The sequence below is a fragment of the Python bivittatus genome, unplaced genomic scaffold, assembly GCF_059951505.1.
Source record: "Python bivittatus isolate LINGU-HERP-01145 unplaced genomic scaffold, Pbiv_v1 ctg000980_np1212, whole genome shotgun sequence".
NCBI classification, from domain to species: Eukaryota; Metazoa; Chordata; class Lepidosauria; order Squamata; family Pythonidae; genus Python; species Python bivittatus.
This window is the reverse complement of record NW_028277125.1, coordinates 34,058,025-34,082,674: the sequence shown is the minus strand read 5'-3', so window position 1 is coordinate 34,082,674 and position 24,650 is coordinate 34,058,025. Positions and strand designations below refer to the sequence as shown.

Below are 24,650 nucleotides of genomic sequence, written 5' to 3'. Positions count from 1 at the left end.
TGAGTCACTTAGCCTTTCCACGTCAGAGGTATGGCTTTTTGGCTGCAATTCTTCCACGAAGACCACTTCTGGCCAGACCTCTCTGGACAGTAGGTGGGTGTACCTGGGTCCCACTGGTTTCTGCCAGTTCTGTGCTGATGGCACTGCTGGACATCTTCCAATGTCAAAAGGAAGTAAGCATGATGTGTATTCCATCTGCTGCATTAAGTTTCCTTGGCCAACCACTGCATCTATGGGCCTCAACATTGCCTGTTTCTTTGTGCTTCTTCAAAAGAGCTTGAACAGCACATCTTGAAACCCCAGTCTGCTTTGAAATTTTTGCCTGGGAGAGACCTTGCTGATGCAGTAGAACTACCTTGTTGCTGTGCTCAGTCTTGCCATGGTGTATGATCTGTGACATGAAACTCTCTTCCACAACTTTTAGTAGCAAAGTTTGGCTGTTCCTCACCCAGTTTTAAGCCTCCTACACAGCTGTTTCTGTTTCAGTTAATGAATGTGTTTCAACCTACATAGGAAATTGATGATCATTAGCACCTGCTTGGTATAATTGGTTAATCATACACCTGACTCTAATCCTACAAGATCCCTGACTTTGTGCAAATGTACAAAGTGTGCAAGTGTGAGAATTGATGCTGGTTTGAAGCCAAAGGGCAGTCACACCAAATATGGATTTGATTTAGATTTTTCTTCTGTTTGCTCACTTTGGATTTTGTAAATTGATAAACATAAACAATCAAAATATATATTTTTGAAAGCATTCTTACTTTACAGCATTTTTTTACACCTGCCTAAAATTTTTGCACAGTACTGTATGTGTGTATATAAATATATATAAATAATTTTAAGTCATCTAGGCATGAAGACATCCAGAGTATCATTTGATTCTAACAGTTTCTTAAGGCCCCTTACTCAGTTATTATTTCCAAGACAAAGCCATTTGTCACCAAAGATGTCTATTTAATTTTAACAAGAAACATAAAGGTATTTAAACATAATTTAGATACCAACCTTTTTTTTTTTTGGTAACACTACAAAAAGAGACCAATATTGACAAAAGTGAAAATAGAAAGCTCTTCATTAAACACTGAAAGTATCTCAATATAGCTGCATGTTCTACTCTTGGGAAAATCTTCAATTACAAGTACCATCAATAAGAGTCAACAAAAGAATATAAGAAATAATTAAAAAAAAGAAATACATTGAAAAAAACCCGATGTCCCTTTAAAATCTTATCTAGCATTGTAAGAATTATCTTCTATTTCCACAACTAACACAGATACCATTGTTCACTATTTGCATTATCACTGACAACTGAAACTGTATGAGGTTCTGGTTAACTTTGAAATTTAAGCCTTAACTGTGAGTGACTTTGTGTTGCAGTATACCATGACAGCAACATTTCTGGATTGCCCATCATTGATTGCTATTGCTTGTGAACTATTTCCTGATGCTTTCCAAGCATTCATGTCTTACAGTCCATTTATCAGTGATATTTGAGACTGAATGAACCTGCTCATCCATATCTTAGATCATTGCTAGTGCCTGAGTGAAGATGACCCAGTCAACTACCTGGATCATTAGCTACTTGGTTCATCACAGTAGAACGCAGAAGCAGCTAAAACACAGCTTTTCCTCTTCTGTAAATGGCATTTTGAAAAAACAGTTCAAAGTCATAATGAAGACACAGGGTTTTTTTTTTCCTCTTGATTTCTCTTCCTAGTTAAAATCAGACTATATCACTTCTTCAGCTTAAGTGATAAAATTATCATACAGATGGGACATTGCAGTCTTTCATAGCACCTCAAACAGAGAGAGAGAGAGAATCAGGGAGAGTTGTTAAGACCCCTTTCATACACGTTAGTTTGCAATTATTCTATTGAACCATTGGTAAAACTTAATTATACTGGTGGGAATAATTTTATATTTCATTATTGTCAGTTTTATTTCAAGAAGGAATACATGTGTAAACTTTCTATTTAGATGCTGTGAAATATTTGATCTAAGTCCTGCACTTTTAATTAACAGAAATTAAAATGTGTTGAAGGAATGTGGAATGTTGCCCCACTTCAGAGATCCAAATGATCCATTATTGCAACATAGCACACTCATTTTTTTGGAAGCATTAATAAACCAACCTGTTTGATGAAGGTGATCTCTTGCTAGTTCAAATAAACGCATGTGCATATTTGTTATGGGATTAAAGGAGCCACAGGCAAGAAGAATGAGGGGTGTCAGATGCTTCATTGAGCCAAGCAATCTTCAATAGCACTTCACTCATCTGAAAGGGGACAATAACAATCATAACAATTCATCCAACGCAGAGCTTTCTCAATCATTTCTCAAAATAATAAATAGTTAATAAATGTTTTAATCAGAAACCACCACTGAAATAATGTAACCAAGCAACTGAATGCATGCATATTTAATCCTTCCAAATATTTTGGGCAATAACTATCCTCAGCTCTAACTGACATGGCCAAAATAACCAGGGATGACAAATAGCATACTCCAAAATATCTGAAAGGACACAGGTTGGATAAGGTTGTCATAATTACTCATGCTGAAACCTACACATTCACTGAAATGTGTACATCTCTCTATCTTCAAAAAGGGGGATTTAGACAACTACCAAACAATCAGTCTGATACTTGAAAAGACTCCAAAACAAGTATGATCAATCTAAACATACACTGAAAACAATGTGATAATTACCAGGAGTCAGCAAGGCTTTTTCATGAACAAATCTTGCCAGATTAACTAATTTTTTTTATTGGATAACTTTCTTAGTACATTGTTGGAATCCTATTGACATTAATGTATCTTGGTTTAAGAAAAGTATTTATCAAAGTATGCTATAATATTCTGATTAAATGTCGATGGAATGGTATATCTATGAGGAGGGCCCATTTCTGGTTTAAAAGCTGCACTCAGAGAAGAGAGGGCTTACCAATGGTTTTTGTTCAAACAGGATAAGGGTATTAGGTGAGGTGCCACAAGATTTAGCTGAATGTTATACTCTTCCAAGATTTTTATTAATGACTTGGATGAAGAAATACAAGGACTTCTTATCAGATTTGAAGATGACACAATATTGGGTGGGATAACTAATACCTTGGAAGACAGAAATAAAGTTCAAACTATCTTGTTAGGTTAGAGAAATGGACTGAAAGCATCAAAATAAAATGTAACAGAGAAAAATGTAATGTTCTTCACTTAGCAAGCCATTGTGTTAGAAAAGGGATAGTTGGTTAGTTAATGCTACTTGTAAAAAAAAAAGTTCTTAGAAAAGTAGTAGACTCCAAACTGAATGTGAATGAGCAGTGTGGAATAGCTACAAAAAGGCAAAGGCAGTTTTAGGCTCCATCAACAGAGCCTTATTACCCCAACCATTCTGTCGTGGTCAGATGCCACCTTAAATACTATGTATATCCAGTTGTCAGCACCATGCTGTCAAAATAATGGTTCAGAGAAAGGCAACAAAGATGGTCAGGGGACTAGTGTAAAAGAACTGGGCATGTTTAGGGTTAAGAAGAAAAGACAGAGTGAAGATGTAATAGCCATTCCTCAAACACCTAAATGGATGTCACACAGAAGAAAGTCAAGATCTCTTCTTGGACAGAGAATTATGAAGTTAAGTTACAGGAAGGCAGATTCCAATTAAATGTTAGAAAAAAATGTTAACAACAAATTCAATAATGGGATGACTTACCCAGATAGGCAAAGGGCTCTTTTCACCAGATGTGTTGACATGGAGATTCAGTAGCCACCTATCCTTGGTTTCTTAATTTGTGCACTAAGCAGGGAGTTGGACTTGATGCTCTAAATGTACTTGGCCAATTATATGATTCTACTGCACAGATAATTGGCACCTGAAACAAAATCAGGTCAGGATTCTAGGAACTGTTCCATTCCCCCATAGTTTTCCATCTGCCCTTCAACTTTTTCAGCACACCATGTCTATCAAGTTCAATTCATTCTCCTTGACCTTTTTGGTCCCATCCCTTTAGGGGCTGTTTTAATTCTAAAGCTATTTTGCATTTCCATAAACCTTTGGGTTTTTTTCTCAAGCCTGCTGATAATTCTTCCTAGTTAATAGATGGTGAAGTTTTGGCTATAAAAACAATGGCACTTATATTCTGAACATTGGAAATAGTAGAAGCACTGGTTTGGGAAAAAAGTCAGACTGACTGTATTAGCCCCACTCAAGTTATATCAGTCTATATACAAAAAAGACTTCCATACAAAATGCTGTCTGTCTATAAGATTGAATAATATAATAACAAAGAAAAAAACGGGGGTGGGGTGGGGACACCTTTTAACTCTCAAGGGAAACTTCTTCTGTAACTAGCTTTCCACAGGTTAAAATAGGATTCTTCTGTTTAAAGATAAGGCTAGACTATTTATTTTCCTTTTGAGAATGTTTCCTTAACTGTGCTAAAGAATATAAAAGAAAAGTATATCATTTTCTCCAGCCCAGAATACCAGAATGCTCTGGTATTCAACAATATTCTCTGCAAAGAAAACAGAAAGGAAATATCCCTAGAATCTTCAGAGGAAGGCACTCTCCTTATAGCAAAAACAGATTATCAACTTTATTTTTGTGTTTGTGTACTGGCATCAAGGCTAAATACCAAGTTGTTGGTAAAAATATGCTGGTTCTGGAAGTTGTGATGCCCTGAGGAGAAATCAGAAGGTCTTCAGCTTGCACAACAGAGAGTTGTGGTCACTGGTGATGAACAGAGCTTTCAGAATGATCTTTTGGATGGTGGGATGAGGATAGGCTATTCAGAAGCCAGCATGTGATCTAATGCTGGATTGGGTGTGCATCTGACTGCATTATAAAGTTAACCATTGGCAGAGTGGCAGTGGTGGCAACATTAGTGATCATCTATTTGGTGGCATGCATGCTGGTCTGGAGATGCCACCACTCAGTTGCCAAAGAGTCAGTGGTACTGTGGTAGCAATGGAGCTGGTAGCAAACTGTGTCCAGGGGGCAGCAGTGGTGTGCCTAATTGGGTTCAATATCACTTTTCAACTAAGTGATAGTAATGATGGCAACCTTGGTGGTGTAATGGTCTGTGGCAATGTCCTTGAGAGACAGGAGGAGGCACAGACTAGGTAATGGTGAGATAAGAGGCAGCTTAGCCCGCAGAGGGAATGGGGGCATGGCAAACATCTCAGAAGGGACCCTCCCTGGTTTCTTGGACTATAAAGGCAAGGGGAGAGATGTACTTTGAGACTTTGGCAAGATAGATGTCAGCCCTTCAAGGTAGTCCAGACAAGAAGCCCCAACTATGGGTATTAACACTACCTTTATGGTAAGGTTACAGTAACGGGCATATGACATACTAGACAGTGGCACCCTCCAGTTGCCAGTCTTGGAAAAGTTTTTGGGTATAATTTAGACTTCTAGCTAATCCAGTGAGAGCGAGTAGGGAAAGGTGTGTGGTGTGTGTATGCTGGATTGGAGAGGTGGTTGACTATCTGGGACTAGGAATGTAGAGTGCTTGGTAGAAGCATTCATGAGAACTGGCTTAGCCAGTTTGCTGAATGGTTGTGTTACTAGAGTGTGAGATGGGGTCCTTTAATACAGGGGAGGGATAGTAGGGGCCAGGGAGCTCTGTGTCAGAGGGAAAGGGCAAGAATCATAGTGGTAAAGTACAAGGGGGATATGGTGGGAGACTGGGAATGGGCTGTTTGCAGGGAAAGTGGTCTTGGTGTTTAATACTGATTCTCCAAGTGCTTAGTTCCATTGCCTCGTCATCAGAGCCTCAATGGCCCAGGCTTTTGGCTACTGCTAAGGAATACCAGGGTGGCCTGGAATAAGGGCTCCCTCATCAAGGACCAAGTGGATGTGTATTACTAAACCTGGCAGGGCACAGAGGGGGATGTTCCTCTCTCAAAAATGTGCTCACCTCGGTTTCGAGTGTGGCACCACCCACGACCGTGGGGCCGGGCAGTGGTGTGGCAACAGTTATCTAAGACTCCCAGAAATCTTTCAGAGATGCTACCATGCAGATAATGCAATGTGAAACCACGTTGTTCAGGCTGAACTCTAAGGATCAGATGGGACTGCTGCTATGGTACCAGCCTCTATGCTGCACAGTGGATTCCCTACCTGAATTGCTTGATATTGTGGCCAGGCTGACATGGGAGTTCCCCAGACTTATGGTACTAGGAGACTTTAATGCTTGTGGCTCCCAGAGAGCTTCCTGGTTTTCAAACAGAGTCTGGGAGACAAAGCAGCAGAAGAGAAGCCAGGAATACTGCTGAGGAAAACAGAGTGAAGCCAACTGAGCATGGGTAACAACAATAAGAATAACAAAATGTAATTATTTTTCTACTCTTATTGCATTTATGATACTGACTTATGGCCCCCTTTAAGGTGGCTTGATCCTTCCCTTAGGGAAGGACTAGAGACTGATCTAAAGGACTGCTGTGAAGACAATTTGAGGCATCTGTCAAATACATTGATTGGATATGCTGAGTTGGACTCTGGCTATACAGGTCCTCTAGAATTAAGTGAAGCATACACTGGCATGGTTATCTGGAAAAATTTGAGCTCATTGGTTCTGGGGAAGTGGGCAGGGTCCTTGTGCTTGTTAGTGTGCCCACTTTTGGTTCTGCACATGGTTGCACTACCCCATACAGAACTGGTTCATGTTTTGGAAGTCCTCCTGGACTCTCAACTCCTGCCTGAGGAGCACATGGCAGGAATTAGGAGGGCCTTCACATAATTACATCTTGTACATCAGCTACAACTTTACCTGGTCCGAGAGGCTCTACTTACAGTCACTTATGCCTTAGTCACCCCTAGTTTATTGCAATGTGCCGCATGTAGGGCTGCCCTTGAAGATCCCTTGAAACTTCAAATGGTCCAGAATGCAGTGATAAGTGCCAAGTTTGCTTTGGGAGCTGCATTGGCTACTTTCTGCACTGGCTACATTTCAAGGTTCTGGTTATCACCTATAAAGATCTACATGGCTAGGGACTCAGATATATTCAAGGCCATCTGCTCCCACTGCTTCTGCTAGTCCAATAAGATCTTGAAGAGTGGGCTTTTTTTGGGTCCTCCTTTAAGAGGATGTCATCTGTAGGGATCCTGGTGGTGAGCTTTCTTAGTCACAGTCCCCCTTCTTTGGAAAAGCATTTGTCCCTTCTCCCTAAGATTATACTAGCTTCTTCTCTGTTAACATCTAGAAAGTGGTTAATATATGAGAAGAAAATATGGGAAGCAGATATTTCTTAGATTTCCTACTTGCACCAGCCTCCAGCCATGTTTGGGGATAAGGATCATCCTTCTTCCCTGCAAGCTCAAATGCTTTAGCTCATCTCACTCATACAGTCTGATTGTTTTGTACTATGGTGGGAATTGGAATTGGAAATTGTGTGTGTGTGTGTGTAAAATTTGTCACTGCCCATCTCATTAAAAAGTGACTCTGGGCAGTTTACAGAGAAAACATTTATGGACCTGGGTTTAACAACAATTTCAGCCCACAAATACCTGGACTAGATATATTCCAAATTATTGTGTGTTTTTCATCTGTCTTCGTATGCAGAAAGCAGTTTGCTGCTATACGGCTTAGTATATTTGCAGTACATGTTTCTTATTCTGATATTGGAATCTCTTTATAAATAATTATTGAAATCTTCCAACTTCCACCATAAAAAATTCTATTAAATTTGGGATCTTCAGATATAAACCAACCTTCAGAAAATCGATTGCATTTTAAATAAAGACACTGAAGTAGAACATCAGATCAAAGGAAGATACACAGCTGTAAGGATTATTGCTTTAAAGAAATACTTTAGAAATATAGCCTTTTCTTTGATAGTTACAGAGCACTGTTAATGTGCGTACAATGATGATGAAGTCAGAAGAAAGCCTGTGGCTAAAAATAGTTATTTCTGTTCAGTAAGTATGTCAAATTTAGCTCCAGAAATCCTACACTGCAATACCACAAGCTGAACACATTGTTCACAAATTTCCCAGCTATACTGCTGATATTCTCTTGGCACAATCTTGCATGCTTAAGTACTTAATTTTGGCTAATACTGCGGGCCAAAATAGTTGTGATGGAATCAAATTTCTACCTAAAAAAAGGTTAGGAAGGTTCTATACAGTATTTTATATGAGTATGTGAGGTAAGCGAGCCAGACCATCCTTATTCCATCCTCCTGTATTCAATTCTTTGTATGACTATCCAGTGTAAATAATCACTCAAATTTATGGAACATAGTAAGGAAAGGCGGAAAAGTAAGTAAAAGTTACTCCCTCACTCAGCTCTATTTAGTGAAAATGCATATGTGAATGCTGTTTATTGGCCCAAGCACACTTGCATTTTAAGGTTCATAATGTAACACAGTAAAGATGATGAATTATGTAATCACACATTAAAACAGGTAATATTCATATCCCAACATCTGATACCAAAAATATAGTAAAAATGCTGCAGAAAGAAAGAGAAATAGTCACATGCTAATTCTGTCTAAGTGGTCTCTGATTTAAGTGTTGCATTCTTCATACTGGGTCAAGTGATCTTTACAGCCCCTGAAATGAACTGAAAGCCTCCTGATTTGTCCTTGCCTCTCCTTTTATTTCCTCCTTTTGCATTGCTCCTCAGTATTTGTGCATAAATAGATCCTGATTATTTTAACCCAAATCCAAAGACTTTATTCTTGCTTAAACAGCCCAGGACTGTTGCCAGAGTATTGGGGTGGGGTGAAAGGAGGAGGGTAAAGTAGCGATGCCTGACACTCATTTTCCTAGCAAAAACCAAACTGGGAAATCTTCAGGAAAGGGGACCTTGTTTTATATTCCTATAAAATGTTTCCAAATCACAATTGTGTAGGAAATGGTACATTTATTTATTTATTCATCATATCTATATAGCTGCCCATCTCACAAAACATGACTCTGGGCAGCATACAATAAAAGTTAAAAACAATGGTATTAAAACAATTTAAAAATTGATATTATAATTAAAAGGCAAGGAGACAGCAACAGATACTAACAATAGTGGACCCTCCTCAACAACTCACCATTCCTTTGGGGACTCCAGACTTGATGACATAGCCAGGTTTTGAGGAACTTGAGAAAAGTTAACAGGGATGGAGCCAGCCTCACCTTGGGGGTGGGGGTGGGGAGGATAATGCTCCATAAGGTGGGTGCCATGGTGGGAAAGGCCTCTCTCCAGGGTCCTGCCCGATGCAGTTTTTAGCAGATGGGACCCGCAAAGTACCTCTTCTGCTGGATCTGATGGGATGGGCAGAGATAATCGGGAAGAGATGGTCCCACAAATAGACTGGCCCATGCCATGTAGGGCTTCAAAGATCAAAAACAGCATCTTGAATTGGACCTGGAAGCAAACTGGCAACCAATGCAGCTCATGGAGCAGAGGTGTAATGTGTGCCATTCTAGAGACACACATACAGTAACTGGCTGCGCCGCTGCATTCTGGACCAGCTGAAGCTTCTGGATCAGTGGCAGTCCCATGTAGAGCACATTACAATAGTCAATCTGGGAGGTGACCAGAGCATGAGTGACCATGAGCAAAGCCTCCCGTTCCAGGAATGGGTGCAACTGGCACGTAACATGAAGCTGTGCAAAGGCCCTCCTAGCCATGACTGCCACTTGCTCTTTGAGCAGAAGTTGTGAGTCTAGAAGAACTTCCAAGTTGTGCACCGGGTCTGTTTGGGGCAGTGCAACTCCATCCAGCACCAAAGATGGCATAGTCCCAGAATCAGAAGACCCCCAAACCCAGAGCCACTCAGTCTTCCCAGGGTTCAGTTAAAGCCTGTTGTTCCCCATCTAGAAACCAGGCACCAGGATAAGACATCCACAGCATTGCTTAATTTGCCAGGGGTGGAGACGTGTAATTGGATATTATCAGTGTACTGATCATACCTCAACCCATGGCAGCGGATGATTTCACCCAGTGGCTTCATGCAGATGCTGAACAGGAGAGGAGAGGGCACCAAACCCTGTGGCACCCCATGTAGTAGGGGCCAAGGGTGGGATCTCTCTCCCCAGTCACCACCAACTGGTATCAATCCCAGAAAAAGGAGGCAAACCAGCACAATACAGTGCTGCCCACCCCCAATCCTCGGAGCCGGTCCAGAAGGATAGCACGGTTGATGGTATTGAAGGCCACTGAGAGGTCAAGCAGAGCAAGGATGGTTGTACAACCCCATCCCACTCCCACCAGAGATCATCTAAAAGCATGACCAATGTAGTTTCCGTCCCATACTCAGGCCTGGATCCTGACTGAAAGGGGTCCAGATAATCCTGCATTCCTTATATCCTTACAAGGTATCAGTTAAAAAATGGCATGACCAGTGACCATAGAAACCCTTGCTAAAATAGTCTGTAATTGGAAATATTTATGATTAATTACAAGACTACAATTTAATGCTGTTCCTGCATTTTAATTTATAAGTTCCTATGTAGCCTGTAAAATTTGTAAAATGAAGGACAAGGAATCCAGATCTGTTGAATCAGAAGTCAGAGTGATTCTACTAAGTAAGAATAATAAATGGAATATTTTTTTTAAGCACTGGGGTTCCTAGATTAGTAGATCAGCAGATTTCAAGACAGATCTAGTAGCAGCTTTCTTTTACCAGCAAAACATTTTGAAGGGTCACCTCTGGTAAGCAATTTTTGCAACAATGAAAATTATCTCAGGCTACAATCACCTACCCCCTGAATGTGAAGAACTGCTCAGAGAGAAACTATAGAAGAGCTGTAACTACATCCTCCAGCAAAGGAATTTGAATGAGACATCACCTCAAAACCTGTTCAGGGTTTCTTACCTTAATACAGGGATATGTGACCTTTAGCTATTTGGAGACAGCTATTTTTCTGGGTGCTCGAGGGCAAGGTGATGATCCAAAGCTAAAGTTTTCTTTTTTCTTGGATGTGAGAGGGATAGAGAGTTCTTTGTTTTATAAATTATATTAAGCCTATTTCAGGACTTACAGTAAGGCTCTTGGCTGGAACAAGCAGTACTTTACAATGACTGCATATTGCAACGCAATCCATGGACTGAATTAGAAATAGTTACACAAGTTAATCATGTGAGCAGCACTTGAGAGGGGAACTGCTGATCCTGCCCCTGGAAGAATGAATGGAATAGAACAAGCTTATTCATGAAGAACGTAGCAGTCCCAGTTGTGTAGATGGCCACAGGAATAGTTGCTTGCAATGTGGCTTTTTCTGTGAAGACATGTACTGTACTATAATGAACAGAGGACTAGGAAGAAAGACCAGTAGTATACCCAATACCATGTAAGTGCAAATGAAATAGTCAGTTTTGTCTTCTCCCCACTTACTATCTTTTAGATTGCAACCCCAAAATTCCAGTGCAGCCCTTGGTTGAGCATCCTCTCACAGCTAAACTGTTCTTACATAAAATTAGAGAGTTCATTTGTAGATTTGTAGAACTATTTTTTTTTTTTTTGGAGTTTATACATCAATGCTTTGACCCAATTCCAGTCAATAACTACACAACATCTAGTTTTATTTTGACCATTCAGGGGTGGAAGTCCATACTGGTCTTAGGCCCATTCACACAGGAAGACCTTTTCAGTTTAGTGCCAACTTTAAGTGCTTAACATTTTTATTTAAGTTTAAAGCACCTTCGGAACATATAAAACCCACTAGAAGTTAGACAGCTTTTTCTTTGAAGACTCCAACAACATATTATTCCTGCACAGACGAAGAAAGCTCAAGCTTTTTTGAGTTATATTTCTTAACATATAACTCAGTAAGAATTACCAGTCTTATACCACATATTATCAAATATTTTTGCTCTTCATAAAATGTTATATGTCCTATAACTGATTTACTGCTACTGAACCAACTTGCATTATATAGCCTATAGTTGGGTAAAACAATACGTTGGCAACCAGAGCTTTTTACTTTTTTACATCTATGTGAAAACTTAATGTCAAGAGACCTTCAAACTTAGAAGAGTGTCTTTCCCAAAGACTGTGCCCAGACACTTTCCCAGCCCTTAGATGGTCACCAGGCAGTAGTAAACAACTAGAATCTTTGGTCAGGAACCTAAATTATTCAATATTATTCTAGTCCTCTTCTCCCATCCTATATGCAGGATAAGTTAAGTTTCACAGAACTGTTACTTAAAGAAGCTCTGTACAGCTGTGAAAATAGTTTAAGCAATGTGACCATATTGGATAGAAGCTAATTCTATTCTACTCCTGTAAAATCTGCTCATCTATCCCAGAAAGATAAGTGAAATTGGTTAAGCTCATATGGCTCAGTCATTTATAATCATAATCTATGAATGTATAAGGAACACTCCCCTTTTCCACAATATGACTATTGCATGGAAGAATATCAAGAAAAAAAAGAGGGAGAAGATAAACAGGGCGGAGGAGTATTCCTGGAGCAAGGTAAGTTGCCCTGATGGTTTCAAGGTTTTTTTTTCTTCCTGTGTGGCAAAACCAGGCTCAGGGTCAACACCAAGTAGCTTCAAGGCTAATGGAAACACCTGAATATAGGCATATCTGCCTTACAGCTGAAAACATATAAAAGAGATGTTAAGCTATGAGGAAGGAGGTTGATGGACACTGCTGGAGTTGTTTTTGCACAGCATGGCCTGTGTGTATCAGGTGGAATCTGCAGCTAAAGAACCAGCAGAAGCAAGCAGAACCAGGGGTGAGATCTGTCGAGGGACTGGCTGGTGGAAAGGAGGGCTGCTTTTGGAGGACCTTGCTGAGGATAGCCTGCCAAAGATTCTGGAAACCAGGAAAGAGTTATTTTTACTTTTTCCCATTCCCACCCCCCACCAGGATACAAGACATCCCAGAAGTGAAAATACTGATGCTCTGCAAAGCAGGGAGGGAGGCAGTGAAATAAATAAGAGACTCTAAAAGGCTCCATTTGGAATTGTCTGTGTAGAATTGTATATGTGTAGTTTGTAAAGCCAAGGTCACTATCTACTGGGAATACGCACAAATTATCTACCTAAAAGCACCACAACAGTAAACACTATAATTTAGAGAAAAAGAGCATGCGTATATATCTGCGAAGTTTTTGTCCCTTTTTTTTTTCAGCCTCTCACAAACCCATGCTTTGATCAAGATGGAAACAGGGCCAAATTACAATTCAGCTGTAGTACTTTAAACTTTAGACTGTGCAAAAGTTTTAGGCAGGTGTGAAAAAATGCTGTAAAGTAAGAATGCTTTCAAAAATATATATTGTAATTGTTTATGTTTATCAATTTACAAAATGCAAAGTGAGCAAACAGAAGAGAAATCCAAATCAAATCAATATTTGGTGTGACCACCCTTTGCCTTCAAAACAGCATCAATTTTTCTAGGTACACTTGCACACAGTTTTTGAAGGAATGCGGCAGGTAGTTTGTTCCAAACATCTTAGAGAACTAACCACAGATCCCTGTGGATGTAGGCTGCCTCAATTCCTTCTGTTTCTTCATGTAATCCCAGACAGAATTGATGATGTTGAGATTAGGGCTCTGTGGGGGCCAAACCATCACTTCCAGGACTGTGGAGTCCTTGGGGTCCACTGAGCTTGGTTCTTTTCCTGCAAACGTTTCATTACCCGGCTAGGTAACATCTTCAGTGCATCTTCCAGGACTCCTTGTTCTTCTTTACGCTGAAGATAGTTCTTAATGACATTGGCTGTATGTTTGAGGTCGTTGTCCTGCTGCAGAATCAATTTGGGGCAAATCACATGCCTCCCTGATGGTATGGCATGATGGATAAGTATCTGCCTGTATTTCTCAGCATTGAGGACACCACTGATCCTGACCAAATCTCCAACTCCATTTGCAGAAATGCAGCCCAAACGTGCAAGGAACCTCCACCATGCTTCACTCTTGCCTGCAGACACTCATTCTTGTACCTCTCTCCAGCCCTTCGGCAAGCAAACTGTCTCCTGCTACAGCCAAATATTTCAAATTTTGACTCATCAGTCCAGAGCACCTGCTGCCATTTTTCTGCACCCCAGTTCCTATGTTTTTGTGCACAGTTGAGTCACTTAGCCTTTCCACGTCAGAGGTATGGCTTTTTGGCTGCAATTCTTCCACGAAGACCACTTCTGGCCAGACCTCTCTGGACAGTAGGTGGGTGTACCTGGGTCCCACTGGTTTCTGCCAGTTCTGTGCTGATGGCACTGCTGGACATCTTCCAATGTCAAAGGGAAGTAAGCATGATGCGTCTTCCATCTGCTGCATTAAGTTTCCTTGGCCGACCACTGCATCTATGGGCCTCAACATTGCCCATTTCTTTGTGCTTCTTCAAAAGAGCTTGAACAGCACATCTTGAAACCCCAGTCTGCTTTGAAATTTTTGCCTGGGAGAGACCTTGCTGATGCAGTAGAACTACCTTGTATCTTGTTGCTGTGCTCAGTCTTGCCATCGTGTATGACCTGTGACATGAAACTCTCTTCCACAACCTCACCTTAGTAGCAGAGTTTGGCTGTTCCTCACCCAGTTTTAAGCCTCCTACATAGCTATTTCTGTTTCGGTTAATGACTGTGTTTCAACCTACATATGAAATTGATGATCATTAGCACCTGCTTGGTATAATTGGTTAATCATACACCTGACTCTAATCCTACAAGATCCCTGACTTTGTGCAAGTGTACAAAGTGTGCAAGTGTGAGAATTGATGCTGGTTTGAAGACAAAGGGTAGTCACACCAAATATGGATTTGATTTAGATTTTTCTTCTGTTGACTCACTTTGCATTTTGTAAATTGATAAACATAAACAATTACAATATATATTTTTGAAAGCATTCTTACTTGACAGCATTTTTTCACACCTGCCTAAAACTTTTGCATAGTACTATATGTGTACCTTTTGTCAAAGATCTTTTTCTAAAACATGTTACATTTTTTTTTTTAAATGGTCCTTTTCATAATCAGATATGCAGACATACCTGGATATTGAGCTACAAATCAAAGAGGTATGGATGGCTAAATCAAAACCTTTTATATTTCAAAGTGGACCTTAAAAGTTTTTGAAAATGCTATGTGTTAAACTGTGCATTGTATTTTTAATCATTTCCATTGTAGGAGTTGGGCAAATGGGCATATATAAACAAATTCTGCTAAAATTTGATTATGTTTTCAAAGCTCTGACAATTATTTTTCAGTTACTGGCATGACCAGTGCCTTTTTGTATTTTAATAAAAAGCAGCAATTTTAATCAGCAAGTGGCAATAGGTCATCCACAGACAGAACTCATAACATTCAACCTACACTCTATCTTTCTATCATTAATATTAAATGTTCAAGAGGTTAATTGAGGAAGGAATCATCTGTAGAACAGTCTGAGATTGTTTCCAGTTTAGCATTGCTTGATTGTCTGACAATGTTAGTTCAAACCTTAATATTCCAAAGATATATTTACAAGAAATACACCAAATTCAGCTTTTCATCTTTTGATTTAGTTGTAAATTACTTTAATTTTACCTTTTGGTAAAAAATAGCAAATTTAAAAATATAGTTGAATTCAAAGCCAATGCAGAAAACCAGCATTAGCTTTTAGCAAGGATGAGCTAAACCTTCAGGGCTTTTTGAATATGTTATCAAAGAAGCCTGGGTAGTACCTTGCCTTTATATTCTCTCATCTTCACCAAATTTCAAAAGTTATGCTGGAAAGGTAGAATAATGGAGATAGCAAGCTTTCTTACTCCAGCATGACATCTTATCTGGCTAGGGAAAGAAAATGTAGGTCTTAGAAGTCGCAATGAAAGATTTATATCCCACCAGCTATTTCTGCCACATTGTACACACTGGGGTCTGCCTTGAGTAATCTTTTAAGAAACATATTCCAAACACTTCTCCCATTATTTATACATGTACTATGAACAATTCCTCTGAAAATAAAAATAGGCACATGAATGTCATTGTCTTATTCAACTGTTTTCGTATTTATGTTAACTTTTAACAAAATGAATACCAATCAGAATTTAATTAAACACTTCACTTTAATTTTAAAAACACATCAGATGGAATACTGATTTGGTATACGTTATTACATCACAGCAGAGGCTTAATCAAGCAAATTAAACTCCTAGCCAGCTTCAAGAAATAGGAAAAAATAAACTTGATATTTACCAGTTTAATCCTATAAACTAGTTTTGACATAGGCATAGGATTACACTATAAATATATACACTATATAGATGGATACTTTCAACTTTATTGGCAGACCCCTTCCTTTAAGAGTTCTCCCATAAAATGTACATATAATAAGTCAGGCTGAATCTATTGACACCCCTAGTCTTTCTAGCTGGGGATTTCTTAGCCCATTTAATAAGATTTTCTTCCTACAGCTTAGCCCTGGGAAAAATAGAAAGGAAGGTACTTTAGATCTTCCTGCCCCAAGCCCAGTAATACAGAACTTAGCAAAGTTTGTGCAATTCTAAAAAAATAATAATAATAATAACTCTGCAACCACAGTCTTGTATGTGGGTGAAGTTTAATAAGGAATTTCTTTGTTAAACATGGCACTAAATTGTTAGATAAAAGGAATTTATTACCTTCCTTCCAGTTTGTCACAGAACCTACCTATGAGGCAAGCATAGCAAGGATGGAGACATCTGGATAAGCTCAGTGAAGCTTAATTCTCAGTAGATAGCCATAAGTTATCAATGTTCAGAGAAAGCAAATGATTACACTCAATAATGTATAGCAATTTTCATCCAGTATCTCTCCTCCCTTTCTTGGGGAAGGTGGTGGAGAAGGTGGTTGTGCAACAGCTTCAGAGGGCCTTGGAGGAAGCGGATTATCTGGATCCTTTTCAGTCAGGATTCAAACCCAGGTATGGGACAGAGATGGCATTGGCTGCACTTTTGGATGATCTCTGGTGTGGGCAGGATGGGGGCTGTGCTTCACATCTCCCTGATTATATTAGCCTTCCCATCAGATCTACCAGAGAAGGCAAGCTGAGGGATCAGCTAGGGATGTACATCTGGTGGTCCCAGGTGTCGGGCCTTCTCTGCTGTGGTGCCCGCCTTGTGGAACATTCTTCCCCGATATTTGATTAGCTCCATCCCTTTCAACCTTCCAGAAGTCCCTCAAGACCTGGTTATGTCACCAGGCCTGGGCTCCCAGGCAACCAGAGGCATGCTTAGATGCCTCCATTGCTGAGTTAACTATCCTTAAACTCTCTGGCCTAGGTTTGTATATTTGTTTTTTATCATATTTATCTTTTAACATTGATTTTTATATATATATTTTATATTGTTTATGTATGTGTTGTTTTTATTAGATTGTTGTAAACCGCTCAGAGTTGCTTTTCTATGAGGTGGGCGGCTACACAAATCTGATTAATAAATAAATAAATGTGAAGGTGATTTCTAAGATTTTCAAAATCTCTGAAGGACAAAAAACCCAAATTTTAAAACAAGTGTTTGCACACATTTTGTACTAAAAACTTTTAGATTAATGTTCTATGCCCTAACTGCAAATTCCTCATTTCCTGCTATAATTATTTATACTTTCTTCTTCAGGAAGAGCATAAATTAGTTAGGGCTGAACCATGAACTCCAACAGTAACCCAACACCTGCAGAGAAAAGAAATTATTGAATGCAACATATTAATGTAAGCAGTCTACAGCAGCAGGAGAGACAAAATCTCAATTTTGTTTTATAATACTATTCAGTGGCAAGTAACACATTACACATTAATGCAGTGAAGCCCCTGTGATGATTTATATGTGTGTGTGTGTGAGACAGAGATAATGTGTGTTTTAAATGAAAAAAAGCCAGGAGGACTTAACCTCTTCTCTACTCACAGTTTTTATCTTCCAAATCCTCTGACTGTATTTCTTTTCTACTTTGCAGTATTCCAGAAACACATATCTAGAATAAAGAATATAGGATGGTTAGAAAATTGTAGGAGGAGGAGAACTGTTCAGGATATCTCAAGTTTCTCTTTCCATAAGGATCAAGCTATTTTCCATCAGGATCAAGCTACATCAAGCTATTTTCACCAGTGTAATGAAAATTCTGGGACTAGGGCAAGGAAGACCCAGTACTTTATTATAGCAAGATGGAGCAATGAACTAACACAAGCAGGAGTTAGGTGGTGTTAGGGTTAGTTAGGGAATATACTTTCTACTAGGAAAGGGAGACTAAATGCTGGAAGAAGTCTATATTTTAGACTACCTTAGCAACTTTAAGTTCTGGGAGTTGAATCCCAGTATGCTGGCTGGGGAATTCTGGGAGTTGAAGGCTACACATCTTAAAGTTGCCAAGGTTGACAACCACTGCTTTAGACTATAGATTTTCATTACTGAAAATCTCAGATGGTTTATAAAGAAACATGCGGCTGGAAGTTTGAACTACCTTGCAGTTTTGGAAATTCCTGAGTATGGTAGTAACAGTGCCATTTAAATCTTGACATCCTCTATGGAAGAAAAAAAAAATCCCACTTTTGATTTTAACAGGACTGCTGGATGGCTAGATTGGAAACCAAGATCTCCTCCCTCCCCCCCACCACAGAATTTCTACCCAACTGAATGGACAAATCCAAGTGTGGGCAAGTCTGATGAATATTCTGCCCAAGAGAAACCTCATCCATGAATCGCAGGGGACAAAAGGCAGAAGCATTGGCTTGGGCCTACAGGCAGTCCTCGACTTATGACCACAATTGGGACTGGAATTTCTGTTGCTAAGTGATGCAGTCGTAAAGTGAGACGTCATGTGACTACATCATTTAGCAGTTGCAATCCTGGCAATTCCCCTTGTCGTTGTTAAATGAATTTCACCAGTCATTAGCTGAGGACTCACCCCAATCCAAGCTATTCTGGGCTTGGTCACCCCAGCCCCAAGCCTCAGTAAAGTAAGGAACTACCTCCAACTCCCCCCACCCACCTATCTCCTCCATATCCCTGCCCTTTTGGCTGGTCTACACCCTGCCTTTTGGGGCAGCAAGTAGCTTCAGAACTTCAGAAAGGCAGTGCAGCTTTCTGAAGGCTGCACTGACTTCAGAAAGCTGTGCTACTTTTCTGAAATCTCTCTGAAGTCAGTCGGTGCAGTTTTATGAAGACTCACCAGAGAAGCTGGGTCCAAAAAGGAGACAGCAAAGGCAGCGGGGTGATTCTGCTTCGGCCATGGAGACTGGGTACAAAAGATGAAAGGCCAGTCATAAATCCCTTTGTTCAGCAGCATCATAACTTTGAATGGTTGCTGAACAAATGGTTGTAAGTCAAAGACTACCTGTATATAAAGTGGCTGCATTTGAAAGGGGCTGACTGGGAGGCTGCAAGCATAATACATGAGTTACTGAATACATGAATACTGGTTATGGGCATATTGGACAAGATTTTATCCCAAAGTCAGCAGATAAAAACAACTTTAGCCTTAGATGGACTGAAGTAGAGGCAGTCCTTGTTTAGCAACTGCCTTGGACAGCAACCGTTAGCAGTTACACCGGTGATGAAGAAGTAACTCTGTGACCAAGGTGCACATTTATGACCTTTGCAGCATCTCTCTCTTAGTCACGTGTTCGCATTACAGTCAGTTAGTACATACTGTCCTGTGCCTGACCTGTTTTGTTTTTTTTCTTTTTCCCTTCCTTGCAGAGTGGAGAGATTGTGTAAACAAGCAATCTCTTCCTGAGCTGCTTTTCTTTATAGCACAGCTCAGTTCTGTGACCTTAATTAGTTGATTAGAACGCTCCGGCCAGTTTGCGCTGCTGACAAGACCCTAATCAGTTTCACACTAAGGCTTTTGTTTGCCTCCTAAGTGGCTCATGGCAAGCATACTAGGCAAACAGTAGGCACCAGCACATTCCCTCTGATGCATATTCCCCGTTGTGTGCCTGCTTATTCTCTTATAATCCCTTCTTCTCCAATGAATGTAAATACAAACATCAACTTTTTTTCTTGCTAATTATCCCAGCACCAGGGTGAGCATTCCAAAGGGCAGGGGAGTGGGAAAAAAGGGCAATAAGATTTACCCTTTCACCCAGTCTCATGAGCCGAGTTCTGGAAACCTTCCTCACCACTTGGGCTCACCTGGCTGTTTGGGGTCATACCCTTCTGATGCTGTAAAGTAAAGGAAAGCTGGACTAAAATCATAAGCACAGTTGCGGTCACATTATTTTTCATTTAGCGACTGCTTCACTTAACAGCCGAGTTGCCGGTCGCAATTGTGGTCCCGAAACAAGGACTACCTATAGATGTTAAGAAACTGTGAAATGATCCGAGTCCAGAAACATGACAAAGGAATTACAGTCAGTAACTCCTGGGGCTACATTTAAAACCCTAACAATCCAAAAAGCCTATGCAGAGGATGCAGGAGAAAGACAGGTCAGACAAAAGGTGCCTCACAACCAAAGCAATCTGCACCAATACCTAAAACTGGCTACAGATACACCTGCTCTTCAAAGACATGCAAAGAGGAAAGAATGTCCTGATTAGACAAATATAAAAAAATAAGTCATTTTGTAGCTGTCTGTTATACTCACTAAGTGTGTTGAAAAACATGCTAATGCTATTTAGAATTTATTTGGGGGCTTAACTGTATGCTGTGAAGATTCTGCCAAATTATGGGAAATGTCTTTGCAAATCAATGGTACTGTAGTATGTTTTAAGACTGATACATGTTCATACATTGGTCAATGACTATGGAAGAACATCTCTGCTCTGCACTTCCCAAATTTTGCTCAACATACCTATTACATCCTTGCATCAAAAATTCCCTCGCGGGCCCAATTAACAAACTAACACACCCTTTAGTTCTTGCATTCACATGTAACAGAAATGGAATTCTTCCAATCATCAAGGCCAGATGCAGAATTCAGACACGGGTTAAAAAAAAGTCACATAGTCACATCCATTTTTAACATCTTTTGAGTCATACCATCTGCACCTGAAGCCTTACTATTTTTTCAACAATCTATCACCTGTTATTTAATTATAATTTATTCATTCATTTAGGAGTAGATAATACATAGCTCTACTTTTCCCCACAACAGTAAAGTAGGTTGGCCTGAGAAAGAATGACTGGCTCAAAGTCACCCAATATACAGGGGATTATTGCAAATCTGTCTTTCTGTCAGCAAAAACAGAACAGGTATTGGGTGAGAAGCCAACAAAAGAAAAGTTAAATTTGAAAATGGGCCAGATCTGGCCAGGTCGGCAGAATCCAGGAACCCCCCCCCCCCCCCAATATATTTGTATGGGAGAAACAGTTGGGCAGTGCCTCAGAACATTGATTGTTCCATTCTAACCTCACTCCTTCCCAGCCATGTGACCCAGAGCAGAAGGTATACAGTCTGACCTATGTTTCCAAGTATATACAAACATAAGAGACACGGGATTTTGTTATACAGAAGAAAATTCAGCTACCTCCTATGGCCACTGCTAGTAAAGGGATTGGAAAGAATTCCAGAATTCATGCTCCCTCTGTTTTCTCTACTTTGCTATTCTTTCCAACCCAATGGAATGCTGGAAATAAATCACGAAGATGGCTCAGGAGTCTGTTCGTATTGCCATCTGTCTGTCCATCAGCAGGATAACTGCCTGACAACAGAACAGAATGGGACTAAATTTGGTGAAGTGGCAAACTAAAGAAGTTGAACATGGGCCAGATCTAGCTGAAGGTTAAAAAAAAAAAAAACAGGAAAAATGGCCTCAATACATCCTTATGGAAGAGGAAGCTGGGTAGTGGCTTGGAATGTCCTCAGCTGCTCCATTTTTCAGTTTCTCTGCCTTCTTCCTCCTGGTCACATGGAGGCAGAAGCACTGCAGTTTAGGGGTGGGAAAAACTCTAGAAGCCATCTTCTATATGTTTCTCTCTCTCTCTCTCTTTTTTAAATATCAGCAACCTAATTTAAACAGGAAAATCATTTTCTTCTTGGTATTGTTAAACAAATGAGAGTCAGAAATCCTTGATGATCTACTGCACTAAACTATCTATTATGCTTTTGCTCAAGAGATGCCATACCTTCAGACATTTCCAGTACTTTTCCATCACCCAAAAAAGAAAAGAAAAGCAGTTGATGTCTAACAATGCCAATCTTTGGGAATGTTTATGTTAAAAAAATGACTTACATCACTTGAATGAACTGAATTGCAGCCCTCTTTTATGGAATATCATACTACTAAAATGTTCCTCTTATGCTACATGCCAAATTAATCATATATATAAGCTTGTATGGAAAGTGTTGTACAACAAACATAAAATGGCAACCAACCAAGAGTGCCATTGTGCAGAATTAACGATATAAAAGCCCATGATATGTTAAAACAATTCAAATAGTTCAGTAATAATGCATATTATAATCACTTACTCACTCTAGAGGTTAAAATGATAGTGATTTTTCAGCATATACAACAATAATATGTAGAGTGCAAGAAGAGTTATGATCAATCTACCCCTAACTTTTAGCTAAGAAGGCTAGTAATTCTGATATTGTATTGTCGAAGGCTTGAAGGTGCCGGTCACAGGTGCTGGCGAAACGTTAGGAAACAAAACTTCCAGAACACGGCCACACAGCCCGGAAGACCCACACCAGCCAATTCTGATATTGTTAGTGTTTAATAGAAGCAATATTTTCCTTACCACCAATAGTCATAATTTTCAGTGATGAAGTATTACTTTATGTTCCATACAGATGCACTTGTATCTACATGGTCAACCAGTTTAGCAGGCAGAATAAATGAGAATCACTAGTAGAATGGCCCTAATATTCTACACAAGTGTCACTGGACCTACTTCTATGTCAGTCCAAAAATCCAACTTGTGCAATGATGGAGGACTAACAGATAAGTTTGTATTCTGGAAGGTATGAGCTAAAGCAATTAAATGGACAGGGAGAGATGGAAGAGAAGGGAAAGCATGTTCCAAAAAGTTTGGTGTTTTCTCTCTTTTTGCATTTTTGTTTTAAAAAAATAATATTGACCCAACAGTTTATTAGCATTTTCAGTAACTATGTATGTGTTAAAATACACTAAATACTTTTTAAAACTTTGTTTGAAAAGCTTTATATGACATGAAGAAAAGGATCCAGATCATTTTTATGTATTAAATATCTGTTCCCACTTTCCAAACAGCACAAAGTGGTTAATTCCCAGCCTATATTTCTACCCTCCATATGGAAATGCTCTTTTTTTAGCCTTTCCAGAAGCACAGGGTTTAGATATCAAGAACATAAGGCATTTTTTCCCCTACAGTATCAAACTACATCTGACCTGTCTATTTTATTCTGCTCAAACATAAATTCTAGAGCTCAAGATCCTATAAAAATTTCACTGGCTTAAAAATGGAAAGGGCTAGCAGATATCTTTAGAATTCATCACTTGTATTAAAAATGTTTCTACTTCATTCTTCTCATTTTTTTTTATTTTAGTGAAAACCCTAAACATCAGCATATGCTACACAAAAGGGATGGCATTATCCAACAGATAATACTCCAATGACGTATAAATGTAAACATGCCTAAAAGCAACCTAGACGTTCAGTTAACATCCTAGATGGCACAGAGATATTTAAAAAATCCAACAATGACAATCTCTGTGTTGGTTTGTATTTTGGACTAAGGACTGCCGCTATAAAGTGCAGTAAGTTCTGGTCTGCAGAGATATCAAAAATATACTTTAACAAAAAACAGGGAAAATAGCAAGTAAATGTGTTATCAGCTCTAATCAGTTGGGCTACAAATCTATCAGGAGCCACCTCTCTTATCCAATCTGGTCCTTGCAGAAGTTATTAATACAGGTGAGAAAAGCCATTTGTTAATTACAGGAGTTCTTATGGCCACTGCGATACTGCGGTTTTTAACAGCAATTTCACCAGCTCCATGCCTTTAGGAAAGCGTTTCGTCTTCCGATTGCCTCCTGTTCCCGCGGACACACGAGAAGTCAGCAGGAGAGTCAAAGATTTTAAATGTTCTCTTTCTGGCCACTAGCCTAGACTCAAAGCCTGCCACTTTCTCAGGCTGCCTCTGACCTAGAGGGAGAACCCTAAACGGTCAAATGGAAATCTAAGCCCGCGGCGGCCACTCAGAGGGGACGGGAGGAGGCCCGTCCCTGATGCTGGAGGATTTGTTTTCAGATTTGAAGGGGAGCCCTTCCTCGTCCCGGTCCTTGCCTCCGCTTGCTCAGCGCAGGAAAAGCGCGATCACAAACACTTTCCGCGCTGCGGCCAGAGCAGCGAGCCTCCCTGCGACAAACGTCCTCCCGTTCGGCTCCCCTCGCTGCACCGGGGTCGCCCAACGGCTTCGTCCTCCCTTACCAGCGAGCGTCAACATCTCCAACTTCCGCCAAGTCCTTTCGCCTTCCCGAACTTAATCGACAGGCTCTGCCCCTCGAGGGGAGGTGCTGCTCCCGGACAGCCAAGACAGGGTGGAGTTTGTCTGAGACAGGCCAGAGAGCGGAGCTTGAGCGTAAACAGATCCTGATTGGGTCTTAGCCGTGGTTAACCTAACTCACCTTCCTGTCTCGCTCTAGTTTTCTGTGTTCAGCGCGTGATGCGAAAATACATTCTGTATGGTATTGCTTGCTGATTCCGCTGTACCTAGTACTTTTTTCCTAACAAGAGAAATAATGGAGCTCTTGTGGGCGGAGAAATTTTGAGTCCAAATATCATGTTGGGAGGTCCATGATTTGGGAGTACAGTAAGATCGAAGTCCTGGATGAAAGCAA

General features: G+C 40.0%; 1 protein-coding gene across 1 annotated transcript in view; it reads right to left on the bottom strand.

Annotated features, from left to right (window-relative positions):
• NMNAT3 (nicotinamide nucleotide adenylyltransferase 3) overlaps window positions 1-24,372 on the bottom strand; it is a 59,728-nt gene extending 35,356 nt beyond the window's left edge. The window contains exons 1-3 of the mRNA XM_088131960.1: window positions 24,241-24,372; window positions 17,793-17,859; window positions 2,136-6,269 (exon numbers count right to left, since the gene is read on the bottom strand). Coding sequence (XP_087988086.1) covers window positions 2,136-2,244 — 109 coding nt within the window. The 5' untranslated portion in view covers window positions 2,245-6,269; window positions 17,793-17,859; window positions 24,241-24,372. The remainder of the gene's footprint in view (window positions 1-2,135; window positions 6,270-17,792; window positions 17,860-24,240) is intronic.
• Between the last annotated feature and the right edge of the window lie 278 nt (window positions 24,373-24,650).